This window comes from Tiliqua scincoides, chromosome 1 (genome assembly GCF_035046505.1).
Source record: "Tiliqua scincoides isolate rTilSci1 chromosome 1, rTilSci1.hap2, whole genome shotgun sequence".
In the NCBI taxonomy this organism is placed as follows: domain Eukaryota; kingdom Metazoa; phylum Chordata; class Lepidosauria; order Squamata; family Scincidae; genus Tiliqua; species Tiliqua scincoides.
In genome coordinates this window covers 264,722,434-264,746,361 of record NC_089821.1, presented here as the reverse complement: position 1 = coordinate 264,746,361, position 23,928 = coordinate 264,722,434, and the positions used below count along the sequence as shown (strand labels likewise).

Below are 23,928 nucleotides of genomic sequence, written 5' to 3'. Positions count from 1 at the left end.
TATCCTCTTTTTTTAGCCTTGTGTCCTGGAAAAGAACTTAAACATCCTCCTTTTCCCTGAGAGCGGGCAGCGCCTAGCCTTCTTGTAATAATAAATTACATGTAGTAAATTATATGTAATATAGTTTTCTTTCTTTCTTTAAATAAATAATATAGTTTTATTTATTTAAATAAAAAATTTAATAAATAAATTAAATTTAATTTAATAAATTTAATAAATAAAACATAAAAAATAAAAAAAATGTATTTATTTAAATATAGTTTTAAATTTAATGATTAGTGATATAGTGTTTACATTAACCACATGCAATCCATAGGCAAGCGTTTTTAGCTTTATTTGCATTTTTCTTGGCTGTCCTCTTTTTGTGGTCACCCTGGGAGAGATGCTGTTGGTCCTGCCTGCGCTATGGAACTACAAGTCCCAGCAGGCATCGGTGTGCTTGCGCGGGGAACTTCCGGCTGACTGAGCCCTGCAGCGAGGAAGAAGCATGGATGCTGCGTGCAAGTGGCGTGGCTTGCCCAGCGTGCCCGGCTTGAAGCACCTGACGGCGCTGGACTACGGGCTGCCCCAGGAGCAGCAGAGACCCGCCCTGCAGGAGCTGACGCGAGCCCACATCGAGTCCTTCAACTACGCCGTGGACGAAGGGCTGCACCGGGCTGTGCAGGTGAGGGGCAGAGGTGGGCGAGGGAGCTATGGGGAGGGCCAAGAGAGCACCTGGACCTCTTCTGTGGCCCCCTACCTGGAAGGCCTTCTGGAGGCAACACTCCTCTTGCTGCAGCCCACTGTTGAGCTGCCTCCTTGGGGTAGGTGAGGTTGGATGCCCTCTTCTAGTCTTGGTCCTACTCCCTTCCTCCCTCTCTCCCCAATGGCCTCTCTCACTCAGGTTCCTCATGCTTCAGGTGCGCATGCATGGATGGGAGCACTCCTCTCTATCACTAGTTCATTTCATAATTCAGCCACATTCAACCACTGTGCCATGGCACACCGCTGTGCCGTGAGTGGTCCACAGGTGCCACAGGAATTTGGGGGAAGGTCATTTATTAGTAGGGCCAGTGGGGGATGTGAGCCCCCCTCAGGCAGCATGGTGTGCCTTGTCAATTGTCAAAAACCTGGTGGTGTGCCTTAACCATTTTAGTGCCCTGAGAAGAAAAAGACTGAAAATCGCGGTGATAATGAGATGTCGCAGGACTTCTCACTTATCATCTGACAAGCATTTGGTCGTCTGATGGAATGCTGGATTTCTTGGTTGTTGTCCTGTTTTCAAATGAGTATAAGTAAACTATGGTGTTCTTTTTTTGTAGGCTATTCCACCTTTGGAATTTGCATTTAAGAATGATCAGATCACTTTGGCCATTGTGGGGGCTGTTATCAGCCCGCCTGTGGTACCTAAAGGGAGCATATGCAAAGAGCTGAAAGTTTACCCAGCAGAATGTAGGGGACGACGAAGCACCTACCGTGGAAAAATAACAGTGAGTAGCATGTGTAAAGGAATGAAATGATGTTTTAAAGTATTTTGGGGGTCATTATGATTCCTTTGAAAAATCAAGAGGTTCAAGCCTGGTCTACACATCTATCAGGTGGAAGAGACCTGCGGCATACTACTTTAAGTGTAGATTTTCATTTATGGATGTTACCCTTCACCAGCGGTTTTCAAACTCCTAGAGAGTTTGAAACTGCTCTAAGTCCTTGCAGGGGTAGGGGGAGGCAGCGGGGGCAGGGGAAAGGCAGCGGTGCAATCCCCAGGATCGTGTCGCTCAGGGGGCTGCAGGGGCTTGGCTGTACTTACCAGAGCCTCCTGCAGCCTCCCAGGGGTGCAGGGAGCCCTGCGTGACCATCTGCAGGGCTCCCCGAAGCTTCAAAAGCAAAAGTGGAGCGATAGCACCCCGCCTCCACAAAACTGGAAGTAGAGCACGATCACACCACTTTCACTTCATCAGCTTCTGGAAGCCCTGCAGATGGTCACTCAGGGCTCCCTGCACCCCTGGGAGGCTGCAGGAGGCTTTGGTAAGTACACTCAAGCCCCTGCAGCCCCCTGAGCGACGCGATATCGCATCCCTGCCTCTCCCTGCCCCCGCCCCTTAAGGGGGCAGAGGCCAGGGCCCTCAGGCTGGGGCGTCACAACACCCCAGTTTGAACAACCCTGCCCTACACTATAAAATAACTTGCAAGTAGAAATCTAGCACTGTAGGAAGTGGGCTGGGGCAAAACCTTTCTTACTGAAGTACTTGTCACTTGCATGACAATCTTTAGAACAGAATGTTGGGTTCTTAAGTATAGGATTGTTGATGTTCCAAAATACTTTTAAAAGAGCATCTCTTTCCAGGATGAGGTAAACTCTGGCATTAAATTAAACATTGACTGAGATCTAGCAATGAACTCTTCTGCAGTGCAGGTGCCACTTCTAAGAGGCTAACTTCTTTAGCTAATAGACTCTAAATAGAGCTTTCTGGGTGATGCTTTGTGTATAACTCCTTTCCATCTAATGTTTGACCAGATTCAGGTACTTGAGTTGCTTACCTATGTGCATGGTAAAAACGTTCCTGTTTTGGCTGTCATTAATCTTTATTGTGAGTGTGTTCTGTTGCTTATTTTTCACTATATGTAAACTGCTAAATACAAGATGAAAATGGTGTGGATTTTAATATATGTTATTTTATGTTAGGTTCTACATCTATGGATGTGTTATGATGATTCTCCACTTTTGGGAATGTATATTGCTGGTGTAGTGTAGTGGCTAGAGTGTAGAATTACACTGGGGAGACCCATATTCAGCTTTGCTCACTGTGTGACCTTGAGATAGTTACTATCCCTCATTCCATCTTATGTAGGGTAGTTGCAAAGATAAAATGTGTGTGTATGTTTGAGGGGAGTACATATATGCCTCCTTGAACTTCTTGAGTATTTCCAAAATGTGGTTAGGACATCAGAAACAGGCTTGTTCATACTTCTCTCTCTTCCTCTCCTATCTTCGCTTTTTGGAACTAATCTTGGTTGTCTTTAAGGCAAGTGCATACATAACACTAATATTAATTTAACCATGCTTAGCTCCAAACCAGGTAGCCATGGTTGCATGTTGTGGTTTGTAGCATAAAGATTGGCTTGTAAGATCTGTTTAAGCCATTTCTGCCCAATGTTGCATATACGCAACAAGGATAAAATGTGTACACCTGTGGGCTGGGCAGAAATGCGTTAAACGTAAATATGCACATATTACACTAACAATGGTTAAGTTTGAGAAGGGGAATTCAAGTGCAGGAGGAGCAGTGCTGTAGAAGCCTGTACTGTGTTTTGACAGTACATCTCCTGACAAAGCTTAGAAAAACCGACAGAATTGCATCTGCACCAGGCCGCACTCTGGACTTTGCTGAAACTTAGTACAGTGCATGCATTTCTCACTTTAGATCTAACTTGTCATCCTTTCTAGAGAGGATCCTTTCTTGTCATCCTCTCTAGAACAGTAAAGGAATCTGCTCCTTTCAAAGTTTTGTTACATGTAATGGTTAGGCACAGTGCCTGTTTTTTGTAAGATTTTTACCATGTTGCTGTGTTTTTTTGAGCACTTTATTCTCTTTCAACAATTGAGATTGCTGTATCCACTATATTTCTAAAATCATTCATTTTTTTCTATGCAGGTTGATGTCAGCTGGTCAGTGAATGGTGTCCCTAAAGGAATTATTAAACAGTCTCTTGGACATGCTCCAATTATGGTTAAGTCAAAACTTTGCAATCTCTGTGGCCTTTCTCCCAAAGCATTAATTGAACATCACGAAGAAGAAGAGGTAATAGTGAATTTTATTGTTTTTGGTTTTCTTCTTCTATATTTATTTAGATACCTGTATCCTGCCTTTCAGCCCTCAGACTTGCTATATGAAATGAGAGAGTGAATGTGGGGTATGGATAATATTACATCTGCTGTGGTGGTTTTTGCTAATCATAGTTAGCACCAGCCACAGCTTGCAACCATGATTAGAAGTAGGTTTGGAAAATTGGCTAACAAAAATGCCAGTGCATGCGCATAACCCTAATCTGATTAGTTCTCGTATGAATGGAAGGGTGAATCCTCTTGGCAGCAGGAGAGTGTAGGTGAAAGAAGGGCGCTCCTTGTCTTTGCTATGAGGAAGTATTGGTGTCTGCACTGCACCATTGTTGGATGTAAAGGTTACCTTTTATTTTTATTCCCTTACTTAAGTAACAGATTGGAATCAAAATTGCCTCCACAATGCACCAATTTGCCTGTACTTTGGATACCCACTGATTAAAACGAGCCTTCGCTGATTAGTCACCTAAAGTTTTACTGATCTACCTGGTACATCTTCCTGCCCAACTGAACTGCAGCTTAACTTCACTGACGTTTAATTTTTTTCCTCAGGAAATGGGAGGTTATTTCATAATTAATGGTATAGAAAAAGTAATCAGAATGGTGATCATGCCACGACGCAACTTTCCCCTTGCAATGATAAAACCAAAATGGAGATCCAGAGGCCCTGGCTACACAAAATATGGTAACTTTTAAATTACATTTATTAAAATATATTTCTGTTTTGCATTAAAATATTTTGTGTATATTTCACTCTTACATGGGGCTCAAGTAATTTCCCCTCCAAAGGATGGATCAGATCAACATGCATATCTGCAGGCCTTCTGCAGCACCAATCATACTTAATCATGTTTATTAAGTGAGGCATTGACCCTTATCAGGTCAGCAGGCCTAACAGCATTTTCATTGCTCTGCAGTGATGCATTTCTTGTGTCAGTCTTAATTCTGACACAAGCCATTAAAGACTGTTCAGAGATTTCAAGTCCAACATACAAGGAGCCACACTATTAACTGGGACTAAGTACAGTATATGAAATCAGTCTTAAAACTGCATTGACTTCCCATTCTGGTCACAATTCACACCGTTGGACTTTGTCACGATATTTCTCAGAGACCAGCACCCTCCCTTAGAGGCATGCTCTGCGATTCCTACCAAGTTGTGGCTCCCCAGCATGGAATGAAGCATGCCTGTTAGAGCCTGATATCTTCCTGACACTAGGGGAATACCTTTCTGGGTTCCCAAGACCTTTAAGATGTTTATCTTTTATATAGAGTTTTAAATTGAGGCCATCTGTTGTTCTGCAACTACCATTTTATGCATATGCTGTTGTAGTCTTTTGCTGTGCTAGCTGCCCTCAGGAAGGTCTTGTCTGAAGAACGGAATAGAAATGTTTGAAATAAATGCAATACATGGTGCCACAAAAGTGTATGGAAGGGGCCATAGGTTAGTAGTAGAGCACATGTTTTGTGTGCAGGAGATTCCAGGTTTATTCCTTCTTGGGCAGTAGGTTCACAAAATAGTGCTTGTTATCTGCTCCGACTGGTGCAGCTACATCAGGTAGATGGACCAGTGATTCGACTTTGTGTAAGGTCCCCTGAGCCCACACAGTATTTATTGCCTGATGAATTAAATATCTACTCCTTAAATCTCTGTTTGTTGTGGTTAGGATTATACCGTCTCAGTTTTGTAGCATAAGAGCTTGTATGCCGCATCCTCATTTTCAAAAAATCAGTTTGTTTAATAGTAGTCAGGTATTTCATTAAAAGTGTTATTTAAATTGCATGTTGGTTCAAGTGTGAAAAAGGAGCCTATGTAGTATCTAACTCCCTCTGTATTGGGTGACAGTTAAATTCCAAGAATATAGAAATTGTCCTTTTGCTAGCAAACGTGTCTGTGATTACCTATCTTTAGACAATTATATGCTACTGTAATACTGTGGGCTGCTTCTTTTGGGTGATGTTAGGTGTCTCAATACACTGCGTTCAAGATGAACACACTGCTGTCAATATGACCCTTCACTACCTTGAAAGTGGTGCGGTGATGGTGAACTTCATTTATCAGAAGGAGTTGTTCTTTCTCCCACTGGGATTTGTGCTGAAGGTATTATAGTCATGCTGTCATCTTGGAATACTTGTTAAGTTTACTGATTTCTTCCTCAGAAGTGAGACACATGGTACAATAGCTATGCAATTAAATCCACAGAAGTTATTAGCACACCTGCCTGTACATACTGGTGTAAGTCATTGGTGCCGTATTGGCAGCCTGGAAAAAAAGAGGAGGTGGGACCTATTCCTCTTCCAATTTATGAGGAGCTTATTTGGCTGCTTGAAGGACATTTTCTCTCAGGCAAGTAGGCAAGTGGATTTTTACTTGTAAAAATATGAATGAGGGAGAGGGTGTCACTGTAGCCTGATTCAAGCATAATAGCCTGATATTTCTCCTTGGCCTGCCAAGAGGCTTCACCATAGGGCTTCACCGTAGGCTTCACCGTTATCTATTCTCCTAGATAAGAGAAGTGGGACAGGAACTGCTTGCTGGTGACCTCTGATTCACAGGATTCTTCCTGGGGAGTTGTCTTTTTCACCCCTCACCCATGTCCAGGGAGAAGCATCTGAATTCACTGCCTACTTAATGTAGTGGAGCCATGGATCTCCATGACATTAAATAAGGCTTGGGAACTAGCAATTTTTTTTTCCTGCTCAGTTTTTTTAATGGATATTAGAGAAGAATTCAGGGGTTTGTAAATTTCACATCTCCTTGGAGATAAACTTCACTATAAACCCCTGAAATTCATTTCTCAGCTTAGAAGAATTTAGCCAACATCCTCTTTTCAGCAGAAAGGTTCACAAAGCAATTTACTTTGTGAAAAACTGTTCCCATCCCAAACAAACTTACAAATAGAATGTTCTCTTTAGTCAGCATAGGTAACTACTAGGAATAGAAAGGTATCTGTTTAATAGAGCATGTTTATGTGGGGCATATGAGAATGAATTTCAAAGTGAACCTGTAGTGGGCATGTTATGAAGACTCTGTATAAATTATTAAAAAGACTATTCTTACTGCATACTCTTGTGGCTTAAATTACTTTTGCACACATGCAGACCTTAAGTATCTGACACCTTTAGCTATACCTGCTGGACACAAACTGATTTGCTTCAACCTTTTCTTTCTTTCCAGGCATTAGTTGGCTTTTCAGATTTCCAGATTTTTCAGGAGTTGATTAAAGGAAAAGAAGAGGATACTTTCTATAAGAACTGCATTTCTCAGATGCTGAGGCTGGTAACAGAGAATAGTTGCATGACACAGAAACAGGTCCTCAACTTCTTGGGGCAGCGCTTCAGAGTGAAATTGAATGTTCCTGAGTGGTACACGAGTGAACAAGTTGGAGAGTTCCTCTTCAAGTATGTCTTAAGTTTTGTTGTACTACAAGAACTGTATACTTGTTACTGTTTGTGACAACCTGTGTGCAGTGACTGATCCAAATTCAGAATAGTGCATTTTGAGAAACCTTTTTTCAAGAGAATGAACTTAAGAGATGTCGCTCCTGCCAAGAGTGATCTTTGTCAAGTCTTCCAGCTGACTGGGCCAGAGTGGGACAATGCAATGGCAGCCAAGCATTGCGGCACCGGGCAGCAACATCACTGCCACGCCCCAACCAGCTGAAGGCTGGGGGAGCGTGGGAGCAACCCAGAGAAGCCCCAGCTGCCAGTGATCAGCTTCCCAAGGTAGAAGGGTTAGGTCAGCTTCCCATGCGGAGGTTAGGTCAGGGCCAAGAGGGATAGAAGTGCTGAGCAGTGGTGTCACTAGGATTCATGTCACCCAGTGCAGGAGGCCTATGCGTCACTCCATGCAGTGGGCGGGGCAGCAGCCCAGGTGGTGGGCATGGTGATGTACTATCGCATCGCCCCACTCCCACTGTTTTTTTGGCTGTACCTTTTGATAGAACACAGATATTTCAATGTGGTTTGTTTCATTGCATTCTGCATGAAATTGTGCATTGATTGATATATAACATAATGGTCTTATTCCTCCAAACTCTGATTTTAGTGATTTTGAAAACTTGTAGAGTCTCTCACACACACACCCCGTGTCAACTTACTAACAACTTATTGCAGCAGTTCTCAAACTTTTAGCACCGGGACCCACTGTTTAGAATAACAATCTGTCCAGGACCCATTGGAAGTGATATCCTGGCCAGAAGTGACATCATCAAGCCAATTAAAATTTATAATTATAAATAATTAAATTAAATTAAAATAATTAAATAAGGGAGAGCCAGTCCTGTTCCACCAATTGAATTTTCTCTGTAGTCTAACTGCAATAACATCCCCCTCCCCCCCAAAAAAGAATCAGTGAGATTTTCAGCCCTCTCCAGTGCCCAGTTTAAAGTTCTTCTATTTCAAGCATATCAATATAAAGACCCATCTGGCTTTACAAGTGCAACATAGAAAACATTCTCCTTACCAGTTCAAGCCTCTTTTTTTGTCCTTTTTAGTGGGGTGGGGGGGAGGCTGCCTTCTGGAGCATTTCTTGTGCTACAGTTCCATTGGATCGGGACCATTCTGATGTCCTCATATTCCCCTTTGCCTGGCCTGATCAGAAGCCAAGGCACATCTGCCCATTCGCAACTAAACGCGACCATGTGACTTAGTTTCACTTTCCATAGGGCTCAATACACTCACAGCTGGGAGGGAGGGAGGGACTTCCTTCTTGGGTGTTTTTGGGGGGCTGCATTCATTGGATAGGGACCATTCTGATGTTGTTGGATTCCTCTCAGCCTTCCCTTTCCGTAGGACTAAGGCAAGTTCGCCTTCTCGTGAGTAAACGCGTGATACGGCTCGGTTTCACTTTCCATAGGACTCCATGCATTTTTTGGTTTCCTGTTTTTTGGCCATAACTTTTGAAGGAAAGGAGCTATTTCACTCTGGTTTTTTGCATTGCATTTCGTTGGAAATTCTGCATCCAACAGAATATGGCATGATGGGGTTGCTCCTAAAACCGTAATTATAGCATGTCATCCCCCCAGTGCGCGTCACTCCCCCTTGTGCGTCACTTGGTGCGGCCCGCACCCCTCTAGTGACGCCACTGGTGCCAAGGGAAATGTAGGAAGGGCGTGATGGCAGAAGCAGGGGAGTGGAAGGAAAAGAGGGACTTAGGGGGAGAAGAGTGAAAGAGATTGAGATTGTATTGTTTTTTGAAGTCTTAGTTTTTATCTTTTTAAATACATTTAGTGTTAAGTCTTCATTTTTATTATACAATGCATAATATGTTAATGATTTTAATGAGGAATATTTCATTTTTTCCTCATGGTAAGGCAAGGCCAAAGGGAGAAGCCAAACTTAGGCCAGAAGGAAATACAGTAAAATGTCATGATGTTTTGTTCAAATGTATGTATGATGCCAAGATGTGTTAATGCTGAATAGTGCTTATGAACCAAATGTTATGTTATGTAAGGAGAAGATGTAAGTTCAGCATACCCAAAGTCCATACCCAAAGTAAGCCAACATGTATGTTTGCTCAGAAGCAGCCTTCTGCTCAAGCAGGCCCAGAGAAGCAACTTTGCTCTCTTTCTTTCTGAGAGGGTCTGTTTGTGCAACAGGCCACTGTAAGCAACTTAATGCTAAATGTTTACTCATGTTTACTAATGCTGAAACTAATCATTTATGCAAATGCTTGTTCATGCAATGTTATGAGTAAATTGGTTAGGCTTATATATATGATTCCATAAGACAAACAGCAGGATACATTTCTGCCCTCTCTCTGTTTGAGACAGTTGGAAGTAGGTGAAAGGTACGGCTAGTCCAATTATTGGCTAGTCCAATAAATCAGTCCAATTAAAATGCTATTTGACAGCTAGCAAATAATTAGAGAGGACCGCAGCTAAAGGAATATCCAGTTTTAAGGAATGTCCAGGCAAACTGCCAAAGGAACTGATATGTCAAGATGAGTGGCTAATTAGCAAAAGTTGTATTTTGTAAAAGTATGCAATAGGAAAAGCTAAGGTGAATGTTAGAATGTGATTCAACAAGATTCCCTTTTTAGCCAAATAAACAAATAAAGTACACAATAATGCTTAAGAACATATCAAATGCTAGAAGCCTGAGTGTTTTAAGCATTTCACAAATAAACAAAGGCAAATTTAGGGGTATGCTCAGAGGACAGAGAGTGGAAGCTGGTCAGGCAGTCCTGAAGGGTGTTGCTCTTGGCAGCCTGCCAGAATGATGAGTTCAGAATGATCCAGTTGTCAAGAAGTTAATTGAATTGATAAATGGAGCCAGGCTGAACAAAGAACACACCCCCAAAAGCTTGAAAGTCAAACTGGACAAAAGGAGCAATTTGGACATAATTAAACCAGGAAAATAGCTTTAATAATTACTGAAGCTATTCTTTAAAGTACAAGTATGGTATTTTAAGTGAATTTAATAGGTTAATTGTAAGAATAAAAGTTAGTTGGAGTACATTCCAATTCTGTAAGATTCAAAGTCTTGTTTGATGTTTTAACTGAAACATAACTCATAAGGAGATTTGAAAATAATGAGAAGTCAAAGATGCACCTGGCCAGGAAATGAGTTAATTTAAAGAACTTATCTCTTAGTACCATGAAAGAGACATAACTCAAATCAGTTTAAGAAAGTCTGAGCTAAGCAGCCATTAATCTAGTCTCACTAATGAGGACATTTGTAAATCAAGTCCAGCTAACTAACATTGTGTCTCTAAGATAAGAGAAACACCTGCATAATGAGGTAATAAATTGTCTATGAAGTTGTTTAATTGGCCAACATTCTTGAAAGTCCACTGGTCAGCAAACCATTAATGAAGCTTCTAAAAGCTGACAGAAAAAGTTAAGTTTAATTAAAATAAATAGGAAAAGAGTTCTAAAAAGGAAACCTTTATTTAAAAGTTAGTTTCCCTGTACAGAATAAATATATGTTTACTACTATACCTTGCTAACATCTCCTAAAGTACACATATAAGAGAAAACTTAGTTTAAACAATGCTGGCACACAGCCCCTATGAAGCCTGGTACTAAGAATGTTAAAGAGATGGTCAAGGTCAGGCCAATAGAAGAATAAGCAGAGACAGGCAAAGACAGTAATAATTGGGTGAACAGTGCCACCTCTGGACATGTTTTATGCAAATTTCTATTTTTCTTATTGGTCAGCTCAACCTAGCCAACCAAATGTCTGTAAAACGAGCTAATTAATTTCTAGCGAATGAGAGTGTGAGATTTAGAGACAAAGAGGCCAGAATACTATTTAAACAATGGACACCTATGGGAAGATTGCTTTTTCTCTGGGACACTGAGAGACCACAGCTCTCTGTGTTCCCCATTTTGAACCACCAAGAGAAGCCCATTGCTGGCAATGAATAAAGATTGAAGATAACCACAATTCTAAGTCTACTGAGATTGTTTTGAACCCTGATTCGCCGTGCAGCAATGGAATACTGGTTTTCTGTCTTCCCAAAAGAGGACTTTTAACAAAGTTGATGTAAAGATAGACAGCTTTTTTTTTCTCCCGTTCAAAATGCGTTGGGAAATGATTAAGCTGAAGTTTTGTAAAGTGGTGAACACTGTTTTGGTTGAAATGAGTTGGATAATCTTAGCATAATTATGAACTTGAGGTGGTCCTTTTGTTCTTGCAGCCAGTGCATCTGTATCCACCTGAAAACCAAAGATGAAAAGTTCTACTTACTTTGTTTCATGACTCGAAAACTCTTCACATTAGCTAAAGAAGGCTGCATGGAGGACAATCCGGACAGTTTAATGAACCAAGAGGTGCTTACGTCAGGACAACTGTACCTCATGTTTTTAAAGGTATAATTTTCGGGTAGTTTGCATTCTTTCATTCTCATGTGTAACATGAGTCACAGACAGTTTCGTTTCTTTTTATAAACTACAGTTGCCCTTTTCTTGATCCTGCTGTAGCATTTAGGATCATGTGGTTTCCATAGAGTTTAATGGAATGTAGGAGTGTTGAAACTACCCTGGTTAAGATGTCCACCCCAGGTTAACCCATAGCAAGACCTTTGGCCTGTTACTGGGTCAGTTGGGTGAAACAGTGTATTTCCCAAGGAGGAGTGCTTGTCATTCTACTTTGTGTGATTTACGTTGGAGGAGGAAAGAGATTTCCCAGCTGCACTGCCTGTGATCTGCTCTGATGATCCCCTCCTTTATAAGCCAGAAGAGAGCTCTTCAGCTCTTAAAAAGCTGCACCTAGGTAGTTGTGCAGGGATTTATGTGTCTACATTTTAATGCCACCCTTCCTCCAAGGAGCTCAGGGTTGTGTGCATGATTCCTTCCCTCCTTTTTGTCCACACAACAACCCTGTGAGGTAGGTGAGGTTGAGAGATAGCGACTGGCCTAAGATCATCCAGGAAGCTTCTTGACCAAGAGGGGATTTGGACCTGAAAGATCCAGGTTCAGCCACAAAACACCATCCTGTCCAACAGAAATGTTGTGTGTGTCTTTGAAATATTTTGTCTTGTCTTGCTTCATGCTGACTTGCAGGAGAAGATGGAAGCCTGGTTGCAGTCTGTTAAAATGGGCTTTGACAAGAAAGCTCAGAAATCAAATGTAACTATTAATTCAGAAAGCATGATGAAGATTGTTGGCATGGGTACTGATCTTACAAGGATGCTAGAGTATCTCCTGGCTACTGGTAACCTGCGATCGAAAACAGGTAAAAATGGCAAACCACAAACCTGTCAAGGGCACTGTGGCAGAGAAAGCTCCACCAAGCACTTAGTGGAGCAGGATCAGAAGAAGGAAAGCTGACCACTGCTCCTTTCCTGCCTTTGCCTGTGGTCTCAGATAAGGGTGAGAAAGGTCTGATGTGCCTGTATGGCTTTGCATCCTCCTGGTGCCCTCCTGGTCCCTACCTTGGGGATGAGAGAACAGTTTCTCATCAGTCATCCCCCCCCTTACGGAACTGGCACAGCAAGCTGCATAGCTGCACCAACAATTTTTGGGTCCTGCAGGAAGGTTGGCCGTGTCATCCTTGCAGTGGCACTGGAACCACAGTTGACCCTTGCAGTTGTCAAGGTACTGACCACCCTGCAACTCAGGATAAGGCACCTGAGATCCTTATTCCCCTTTGTTGGTGTCCAAGGAAGCTTTTTTCAACCCCAATTGGGATGGGGTGAGTTTGGTGAGTGGCCTCCCTCCCCCTGGCTTCTGTTGACCAAAACCCAGCCCGAAACCTAATGAGGCCACTGACAAAACCACCGACAGTCACTAACAAAACCAAGACAAAATATCACAGGCAGTAGCAAGTGGTGTAGAAAAGCATTTTCCACTTTGTTGATTTCTACTTCACTTATTTATTTTAGGAGTTTATATACTATCCATCTTATGCAAACACATCTGCTAACAAAACAAAATCAGTGTACAAACAGCAAAGTATAAGATGCATATCAAGTAACGTATACAAACAAGATTAAAACAGCAATTTTAGAACAAACTATAATCCAGGCAACCAATAGAACAACAGCAGACTGTAGAATGCTGGGAATTCCAGGGTGTAATGCAGGAAGCCTCTTGTAAGTGGTAATGCTTCAGAGGCTTCTCTTGACCTTGGCTTCTGCATCACCTGCCAGGCTGATAATGAAACTAAAGATTTCAAGGAGCAACATCTAAGATAGTGCCAAGGAACTAGAACTAGAAAATGAGATCAGGGAATCCTTGCTCTCTGCACAGAAGCTCCTGCATGCGTGCAGACAGCTCTTTAATTTTCATCTCAGTGTTAACTTACCCCAGTGGTTCTCACACATTTAGCACTGGGACCCACTTTTTAGAATGAGAATCTGTCAGGACCCACTGGAAGTGATGTCATGATCAGAAGCGACATCATCAAGCAGAATCCTAGGCTGCAATCCTACCCACACTTACCCAGGAGTAAGTCCCACTGACTATAATTGTTAAAAGAATATACACAGTAGCTTGTTAAAAGTACAGAGCTGTAACATTTCCCCAAATGCAGTCACATACCATGGTAGCATCAAGTCTAATATATTAAAAATAAAATATTGAAATGAATGGGGACCCACCTGAGATTGGCTCGCCTGAAATGTAAATACACCTGAAAGGTAAATACAACTGAATACAGGTGTGCCCTCCTATCTATGAAGGATCCATTCCACAGACCCCTGTGGATACAGAGAACCCTTATCTCTGCTACAACCACCCCACATGTGCCCATTAACATGATTTAAAGGCTTATCTTTGTGAAAATGCTTTACAGGGCCTATAAAGTTTTACAGGCTTTACAGGGCCTATAAAGTAGGGCCTATAAAGGGCCTACAAGTTTTTGCTATAAACTTACAGGCTAATAGTGACGATTAGGCTGCCTCCTGGCAGCCTGAATGCTTCAAAAGATGTGGGCAAGGTTAACAGGAAACAAAAGTTATTCCACTTCCTGTTAACCTCTGTTACATTTTTGAAGCGTTCAGACTGCCAGGAGGCAGCCTAATCATCGCTATTAGTTTGTAGGTTTATAGTGACCCTGTAGAGCTCATTAATGGACTTGGGGACGGGCACTGCCCCCACTGGATCCACAAATTCGGGGACCTGCGTGTATTGGCAAATATCATTCAAGGTGGCACAAATGGTTAAGGCTGATGCTCAGATCCAACTCTCATTTTAGTTCTCCTTTTCTTCTCTCTCTCTTTCTCTCTCTCCCCTTCAGGTCTGGGCATGCTGCAAGGCTCCGGTCTGTGTGTGATGGCAGACAAACTGAATTTTGTTCGCTACCTCTCCCATTTCCGCTGTGTGCACAGGGGCGCTGATTTTCTCAAAATGAGAACCACTACAGTGCGCAAGCTGCTGCCAGAGTCCTGGGGGTTTCTTTGTCCTGTGCACACACCAGATGGTGAACCCTGTGGCTTGATGAATCATATGACAGCTGTGTGTGAAATAGTAACACAGCCTTCATACACAGTCTCCTTGCCACCTTTGCTTTGCTCTTTAGGTATGTAATATATTAAATCTTCAGGACTGTGTTCACGTCCTAAAAAATACTGGCAGTTGGTAGGGTTGTTGTATTAACAAATGCCATGTTTCCTTCTGTAGGTGTCACTCCGGTTGATGGCATACCAAGCCAGCCCTACAAAGAATGCTACCCAGTCACATTAGATGGCTCTCTGATAGGTTGGATAGAGAAGGATCTAGCTCCTGGCCTTGTGGACACACTCCGGCATTTTAAGGTTTGTTTGACCTTAAAGGTTTGTTTTACTGCAGTGTAAATCTCTGATGTGTAAGAAGTACACAGAATTGCTACAGAATTAGATACCTATTGTATTTTTTTCCTGGATTCAAAATTATTAGCATTTTCTAAACAATTTAGTTCTGAGGCGAGGGGGAAAAGTTTGGGCTTTTGCTTCCTCGCGTGCTGGGGGTCGAGGGAAGCTTTGCAGGTGGCTGGCTGGCCCTTCATCTTGTCGGTGAGGAGGAACTGGAGCCAGGCGGAACCTCCTTGCCTCAGTGTTCTTAAGGGACGGGAGTGAGCCCCAAGGCAGGGAAGGAAACTGGAGGTTTCAGGAAGTCACTTCCAGAAGTGCACTGGGATGTCTCTTTAAACTTTCCTTCCAGCTGAGACTGCTTGTGAGGAGGGGGCGGACCCCGTGAGGGATGCAGAGCGGTGCAGCAGCAGGACCAGCAGCAGCAGGGGTGAGGGGGAAGGGGACCGCGGGGCTTTAGGAAAGCACAGCCGTGTGTGTGTGTGTGTGTGTGTGTGTGTGTGTGTGTGTGTGTGTGTGTGTGTGTGTGTGTGAGAGAGAGAGAGAGAGACCCCAGCAGGAACCATGAGGTGTGGCAGCTCCTTCAGTGGGGTAGCTTCCATAATGGAGGGTGAATGGAGCGGTGGGGAGACACGATCTGGAAACAGCTTTCCGAACTGGAGGCTGCCCGCCAGCTTACCACATGAGGTAACAGAAGCCCCCCCCCACACACACACTTATTTCTGGTTGAGAAACAGTTAAAGCGACTTTTTTTTAGCTGGGTGGCCATCTGTGTTGTCAAAGCTGCTCAACCTGTACTTGAATTTGTGCAAGTAAAATGTGCATAAGATGTGGATTGGCTGTGTACCTTTTTAGTAGACCTCTATCTTATCAGGCTCAGAGAGGCTTATGGCAGTTTTTCCAAATACAAATATATCTGCTCCCAAGGAACTTGCAGTCTAAGTAATCAAACAGATAAAAGAAAATGAAACTCTGTAGACATGAAGTCTGTTGACAGACACTCACACACACCCCTGTCCCAGCAAGGAGATATTGTACATCACCAGTCTCATAGAGGCTCCTTTCAAAGAAGGAAGCATTTTCTATGAGTATCCACTTCCCAGATTGCATTCTGTTGAAAACATGCTTCAGAGTGGGATGGGGTGGGTGGAGGGCAGATCTCACTGCCAGATGTGATGGTGATGGTGTCCCTAGTGCTCTGTCCAGGTGATGGGTAGATCTCAGTTCACAAGTCTGGGGTGTTGCAGTTCCAGCAGTAGCCCCAGCTGCCATTGGTGATACCTTTGATACTAATGACCGTTTGTAATGTCTGAATGTTTCCCTTTGGCTCTTCATAAACCAGCAGTTGGTTGAACAGTTGGTATGCTGTTGCCACTTTCTTTGTTGAGGGATATGAAAAATGCACCAACTATCTTGATTTTGATTTGCTGTATGCAAATAGGCAATGCAAGAGAAGAAAATTCCAGTTTGGACAGAAGTCGTCCTTATCCCCATGACAGGAAAACCCAGTCTGTACCCAGGGCTCTTCATTTTCACCACTCCTTGTAGGATGATGCGTCCTGTACGAAACTTGGTCCTGGGAAAAGAAGAATTGATTGGCACAATGGAACAGGTACACTGCATGTTCTCCAGATATACACTGATTGCAAAGTGATGACTACTCTTGTTCAAATACACTACATTTGCTTAGTCAGCTGCTGTAGCAGCTGGAAGTGGCTCAGAGCATTTGGCCATCTGTTCTCAGAAGAGCACTTCTGAAAGTGGTGTTAACTGAATTCTCCTGATCTCAGGTCTTCATGAACATTGCCGTGACTGAGGATGAAATTGAACCTGGACTGACTACTCACCAGGAGCTCTTTCCCCATAGCATGTTAAGTGTGGTTGCAAGCTTCATTCCCTTCTCTGATCACAACCAGAGTCCAAGGAACATGTACCAATGTCAAATGGGTAAGAACTGAAGATACTGCCATTTGTACTTAATATTCTCAGTCCCACTTTCTTCTTAGAAAACTCCAACTTAATGCCTCTTTCACCTTCTTTGTGATTCTGGTCTTCAAATCTACCATAAAGGAATCTCTAATTAATTGGGCAGCGTATTTTTTTTAAGTAGGTGGTGGGTGCCGAATCCTTCTTTCTTTCACTCTGTTTCTTCTGTGCTTTCCTTCTGGCATTTTGGTCTTCCGCCTATCCTTTCCTCAGACCACTGCTACATTTCCTCAGCCACTCCTTCCATTCCTACCTCTTCTCATTCATCTTCCTTGTCTCCTTACTGCATCTTTTCCTAGTTGCGTCATCCAAGAGTCAAATTAGAAAGAGCTTTCAGGAGTGGGCTAAGCTGAACAAAACTGCTTGGCCTTCAGGTGTGAGTGACACTGGTATGCACTGCATGCTGCTGGTTTTCTGATTGTTGCTCATACAGTTAGAAAACTTTTTGCCAACTTTTCTTGTTTAGAGTGTATTGACATTTTTTCTTGCAAGAGTAATCCTAATCCCATTCCTTTCCCTCGCCATCCCAATCAACAATGCTACCATTTTTATCCATTTTTGCAGCTTTCTGGTTGGCCTTTTCAGGCTTTTCTATTCTTATTCTAATTATCTTCTCCTGTTGTGTGTTTAGTTTCCTTTTGCTGTTAGCCACTTTGAAGATCTGTTGTGAGGCAGAAAGGCAACACAAATATTTTAAATGGAAATGCTGTCTCGTGTTTATTAATGGAGGATGATGCAAGAGATTTTGAATGTTTTTTTCCTCAGGGAAGCAGACTATGGGTTTCCCACTTCTAACTTTTCCATACCGGTCAGATGACAAGCTCTACCGGCTTCAAACTCCTCAGAGCCCAGTGGTACGGCCATCCATGTATGATCATTATGACATGGACACTTACCCTACTGGTACTAATGCAGTCGTTGCTGTGATCTCGTACAGTGGCTATGACATGGAAGATGCAATGGTAAGCCTTCAAGAATGACAACGTTTGCTGACTATGCCCTCTTTTCTTGTTCTATAAACTCAAGATGGACATAACTTGTATATAATCAAAGCAGGATTTGACTGTTCTGATTCAGTTTTAATCATTCAGTGAAGAAAAACTACCACATTCTCATGCCTCTCAGAAGAACATGCCTGGCATGCATTTCTGGGGAGGGAGTGTCATTAGCCAGGTGCAATCGCTGAATAAGTCCTGTTTTGGATCACAGACAGCCTTTGGCACACACAGCAGCATCTCTCCTGTTGAGCTCTACTTGAAGTGAGGAATAAATATGGGAGAAGGCACTACCTAAAGCATCCCTGAATGGCTGTTCAGGATTTGAAAGGTTGAAACCAGCATCTTGAATTTAGCATAGTAACCAGCTGGCTGATGTGGTTACAGCTACAGCCTTTAGTCAGTTTTTGAAATCTTTTCAGTTCGGTTAAGAGACATCACCAGTTAATTGGGCAGTGAAAGAGAGAGATAGTGTGTTAAATATCAAACCTACAGATGGCATGCACCAACTAAGGAGAGGTATTTTCCTTTTAGCCTCATAAAGTAGGGAGAATGCCTCTTCTAAAACAGCACTGGTGCATTTTATGTATAATACACAAATCTGAAGTGTGTGTTTTCTTCAAAGCTTACTATTTTTGGCCCATACAACTTCATTCAATTCAATCTACGTAATGTTTTGTCAGACTCATTTGATGAATCAACTAATATTTCTTTAATTGGATTACAACCCTAGCTTTCCTGTCACCAGGATATCTGAAGAATCACATGTGGCCGTACAAGTGAGGCCAAGTGCTCAGGTGGCAACTTCAATATCCAGTTGTCTGAACTCTGGGTTTGACCATTGCCATGTTTCATTAAAGAACAGAAAATGGGTCACTTGAACCATATGAGTACTGCCAGTTGTGTTCCCTCTAATCTTCACTCTGAGTGCACAGTGCCCTATCATGGCTGCATGCGAGCAGCTCCAGAGCACTCTGTGATGATGTCGTCGTCATTGCCAAGCTCCAGATGTGAAAAGGAATTTGCATTGGGCTTTCCTTAGGGCTCTTCAGCTTAGGGAGAACACTGATTGCCATTCTCAAATTTTTACTCACTTTTATTTTTCTTTAGATCTTGAGCAAGTCTTCATGGGAACGAGGGTTTGGACACGGAAGCATCTACAAGACGGAACGCATTGATCTAGCTGAAAAAATCAAGCAAGGAGATGACAATCTGGTCTTTGGGCTTGGTCATGATAACCCAGCTCTTCTGCAGAATTTGGATGCTGATGGCCTGCCCCCCATTGGGGCCAGATTACAATATGGGGACCCTTATTATAGCTATCTGAATCTCAACACGGGGGAAAGCTTTGTGACCTACCACAAGTGAGTTCCATTCGCTACTAGTTCACAAGAGTTTCCAGCAGACAGTCCTGAAAATGGCTTTGTGTAAATTGCTGTGTGGATACTCTGTTTATTCCTTGGGAATATTGCCACTCTAAACAGTCCTGTAAAATACTTTGGGCCTATGTGTTGCTGTGGAGAAGAGTTATGGAAAAATCCCCCACTTAGCCAGTGAAGCTCTCCGTTGGGCATGTAATTTTCTCTCAGTTTGGCATGCCTTTTGGTGTAGCTAAACCTGTCATGTTTCTGGCTTGCAATGGGCCTCACCTGCCCTGTACAAAAGACTTGGAGTGTAGAGAATGGGCCCGGTGTGGGGGAGAACAAACTGATTATTTTTGTGAAGCATGTATCAGTGCTCTGGGGGTCTATCAGGGGTTATTTATTTAAGAAATGTTTAAACTGCCCTTTTGTCCCCACAAAGGCCAGCAGGGCGGCTCACATCAAAACAATTAGTATGTTGATTTATATTCTGCACTTTCCCATGGGATACAAGAATACAATATTTTTTGCCATCTTTTCACAGGCAGTTGGTATTTCTATGAGGGGAAAGGCACAGTCTAGCTTAAAAAGCACAGCAACTGGAGGAGGAGATACTGCCTTGCTAACAGACTCCCCCCTCTCCAGAGACAGTTTTTCTATTTCCGGCATTATTGATTTATATTGAGGAAGCATTAATGAATCGCCCCCCCCAAGAATTAACACAAACTGCCTTTCCCACATCACATAGCGGTGATTCAAATCTTTTCTTTCTTCTCCTCCAGGAATAGGGAAATCTGTATTGTGGATAACATCAAAGTATGCAGCAATGACACTGGAACAGGAAAATTCAAATGTGTTTGCATCACTCTGAGAGTCCCCCGGAACCCAACCATTGGGGACAAGTTTGCCAGCCGACATGGACAGAAAGGCATCTTGAGCCGGCTGTGGCCAGCTGAGGACATGCCGTTTACTGAAAGCGGGATGGTGCCAGACATTCTCTTCAACCCTCACGGGTTTCCCTCCCGAATGACCATTGGGATGCTAATTGAGAGCATGGCAGGCAAATCTGCAGCTTTGCATGGGCTCTGTCATGATGCCACCCCTTTCACATTTTCTGAGGAGAACTCTGCCGTGGAGTACTTTGGCAAGATGCTTAAGGTTGCAGGCTATAATTACTATGGGACTGAGAGAATGTACAGCGGTGTAACAGGAGTAGAGCTGGAAGCAGACATTTTTATAGGTGTTGTGTACTACCAGCGCCTAAGGCACATGGTCTCTGACAAGTTCCAGGTGAGGACTACAGGGGCCAGAGATAAAATCACCAACCAGCCCATTGGTGGAAGGAACGTGCAGGGTGGCATCCGCTTTGGAGAGATGGAACGGGATGCTTTGTTGGCTCACGGGACATCCTTTTTGCTGCATGATCGCCTCTTCAACTGCTCTGATCGTTCAGTGGCTCATGTGTGTGTAGAATGCGGCAATCTCCTTTCTCCTCTGTTGAAGCCTCCTCCCACATGGTCTACCACCAGCATCAGGCAGCACATTTGTACCCTCTGCAACCGGAGTGACACAGTTGAAGCTATCGCTGTTCCTTACGTTTTCCGATGTTTTGTGGCTGAATTGGCTGCCATTAACATAAAAGTGAAGCTCAGTGTGAGTTAGTTCTGGCCACATGAACCGACGCTTCCTAACTTGGGGAGAGTAACAAATATTCTTCTCCTCGGAAATCTTTCAGAGGGCCTTTGATTCATTGTGAATTGTGACATGTTTAAAAGAAAGATGCAACTCCGCTTAGCAGTGAGTCTACTCTCACTATTGAGAAGGCAAACTGAAAGGATGTGTGGAATTCTCAATGTATCTTTGTGCTAAATTGCAATTTCTGTTAATTTTGGAAGATAATATTTTTGTTTTTTAAGCATACCTGGTTTTTAATGTGCCCTGCAGATTGAGAATTGAAATAATTTTTTCATTCTTCTTTGGATGTTTAGCTTTTTGATCACTGATGCTGACAACAGAAGCAACGAAAGAGAGATCGGGAAGTTAAAAATGATGATCAGAAAGCAACCAAAAGAATTCGTAGTAGAAAAGAGATGTGCCTTTACATCTAGCACACTATTCCAAACCTAAGCAGTTTATTCCATTTTTTTTTTAAAAGAAATGATTCTGACTACAGTTTTGACTACACAGCCCTGAAATGTATCATCAGTAAAAGCTCTGGAAATATAACATTTTTCTTTCTCCACCTACAATTGAGGGTCATGGCTTCTGGCTTGAATGGAAGAAATTTTAGTAAAGACAAAAATAAACTTTTGCTGATGTTTCCAACTTCATTATGAAGTTACCAAAAAAGGATTTGCATGCTGCTGTTCTCTTGCATTCTGTGATAGGAGATGGCTGCACTCTCTGCATGATTCTTTTTTGAATTGGCTTTATTCCCACAGTCATTTCTGAGTTGTGTGCAGAAGGTCAGTCCAACTTCCGTGAGTTGGTCTCAGCCGTGGCTCCTGTGCAAGGATCAAGAGGGGCCTGGCTCTGTCTGTCATAGTCACTATTTCAGACGTTGCCCTTCACAGAAGAAGAGAAGTTCGGTTTATATTTTGTGGCTGCTAATTACTTTGTCCATGAAATGACCTGATTTTTTTAATAAGATCTAAGTAAGATGATTAGTTGGTTTTTAAAATGTTGCCAAAACATGCTGCAGTGTCCACAGATAAACCTTTATATATTCTGTGTGGAAAAAATGAGCTTTTCAATAAATCTCAAACTGTAATACAAAATGCAAGTACTGATCTTGGATTTTATTTAGTGTTGGCATTGGCATTCTTATGTATTGTATTGGCAACCTTCAGTCTCGAAAGACTATGGTATCGCGCTCTGAATGGTGGTTCTGGCACAGCGTCTAGTGTGGCTGAAAAGGCCAATCCGGGAGTGACAATCCCTTCCACACCGGGAGCAAGTGCAGTCTGTCCCTGGTCTGTCTCCCTGACTATGGGCCTTCCTTCTTTGCCTCTTAGCCTCAGACTGTTGGCAAAGTGTCTCTTCAAGTATAAGAATGGCATTCTTATACTAAGAGGCAAAGTGTCTCTTCAAGTATAAGAATGGCATTCTTATACTAATCTAGAATTTGACTTATGACTAAACAAGTTTATGAGTAAACCTGACCTTGGACCAAACAGTCTGTCTCATTTTACTCTGTTGGTTTAGATTCAACACAGCATCTTAAAGGAATAACATTAAATGCTGAATGAAGCCACTTCTCCCTGAAAATCAATACAGAGCGATGTTTTTAGATTGGTTTGGTACATCTGCTTTAGCAGATGGAAGAGAAAAATAGACCCAAGGAAGCCCAAAATGAGGAAATTCAGGGCTCCTGGCCACCATCTTAAACCATCACTCCTTCCTCCCCTGTATGTTTGCCCTTCAGTGAATGAAGCAGAGGACCCCAGGGAAAGTAAAGTCCCTGCTATTAGATAGGATATGTCAGATAGGTTCCTACAGGCTCAACCTCACAGTAAATTACAGAAGTATGCAAAGGCTTCTTTCTGCCTCTTAAGACCACTTGGCTAACACATTTTGGCCCAAATCCTAACCAACTTTCCAGCTCTGTCATAGCTGTGCCAATGGGGTATGTGCTGCAGCCTGCAGTTTGGAGGCAGTCACGGAGCCCTTCTCAAGGTAAAGGAATGTTTGTCCCCTTACCTCAGTGCTGGAAAGTTGGTTAGGATTACACCCTGTGCCTGTGCACAGCTGCACACCCTTAACAGCTGTTAACACGCCGGAACAGTTGAAGCTTTATAAGAGGCATAGGCTACTAGGCATACACTGCATCAGTCTCCAAGTCTGGATTAGCTAAAAATAGGTAAATACTGATGCACTCCTTAGTTTTGTTCCTTGATGGCCAGCACTTTCCCTATGTTGTGTGTATATACCAACTTCATTCTTATAGAATCTGGAATCCTATGCATATTTACTTTGGACTGAGCCCCTTGAACACAGTGCAACCTTCTTCTGAATATGCATGCATCCTATTCTAAATCGTATTTAGATTGTGAGCCCTTTCCAGACAGGGAGCCATTTAGTTATTTTCTCTGTAAACAATGTTGTGAACATTTTTGTGGAAAAACAGTATATAAATAGCTATAATTATAAATAACTCCCTTCACTTCAATAAATTTTGATGTAGTGTACTTAAAAGTAGGGAGAAGTGTGAAGAAGCCAGATGAGTTTAAAAGAAACCGAGTAGATGAACGGCTCTGCAGGTGCAATTTGGCACTCAGCATAATTCTCCTGTTCCCACTAATCACCAGAATATTTTATTTCTCTAATGTGGTTCCGTCTTTCACACGGGAAACTGTAACATTGAGCACCGAACTATGACACAAGATGCACTGCAGACTGCACTGGCTCATCTTACTTCATATTTTTTTAAAAGTACTTGTTTACTGTTCTGCTGCTTTATACGGAGCAGTTCATACAGAGTTCCACTGGTTTCCCGCTCCAGCTGCTGGTGAGGTCCACACCTGTGTAGCTTAG

General features: G+C 42.7%; 1 protein-coding gene across 1 annotated transcript; it reads left to right on the top strand.

Moving 5' to 3' along the window:
- Nucleotides 1-487: 487 nt before the first annotated feature.
- On the top strand, nt 488-21,543 carry POLR1B (RNA polymerase I subunit B). Its single transcript, XM_066611849.1, has 15 exons — nt 488-664; nt 1,302-1,469; nt 3,633-3,779; nt 4,370-4,502; nt 5,782-5,918; nt 6,996-7,219; nt 11,463-11,634; nt 12,328-12,499; nt 14,504-14,785; nt 14,887-15,020; nt 16,495-16,665; nt 16,844-17,000; nt 17,805-18,001; nt 19,145-19,398; nt 20,178-21,543. Exons 1-15 carry the CDS (start codon nt 488-490, stop codon nt 21,055-21,057), a joined length of 3,405 nt encoding a protein of 1,134 aa, XP_066467946.1. The 3' UTR covers nt 21,058-21,543.
- Nucleotides 21,544-23,928: the final 2,385 nt, after the last annotated feature.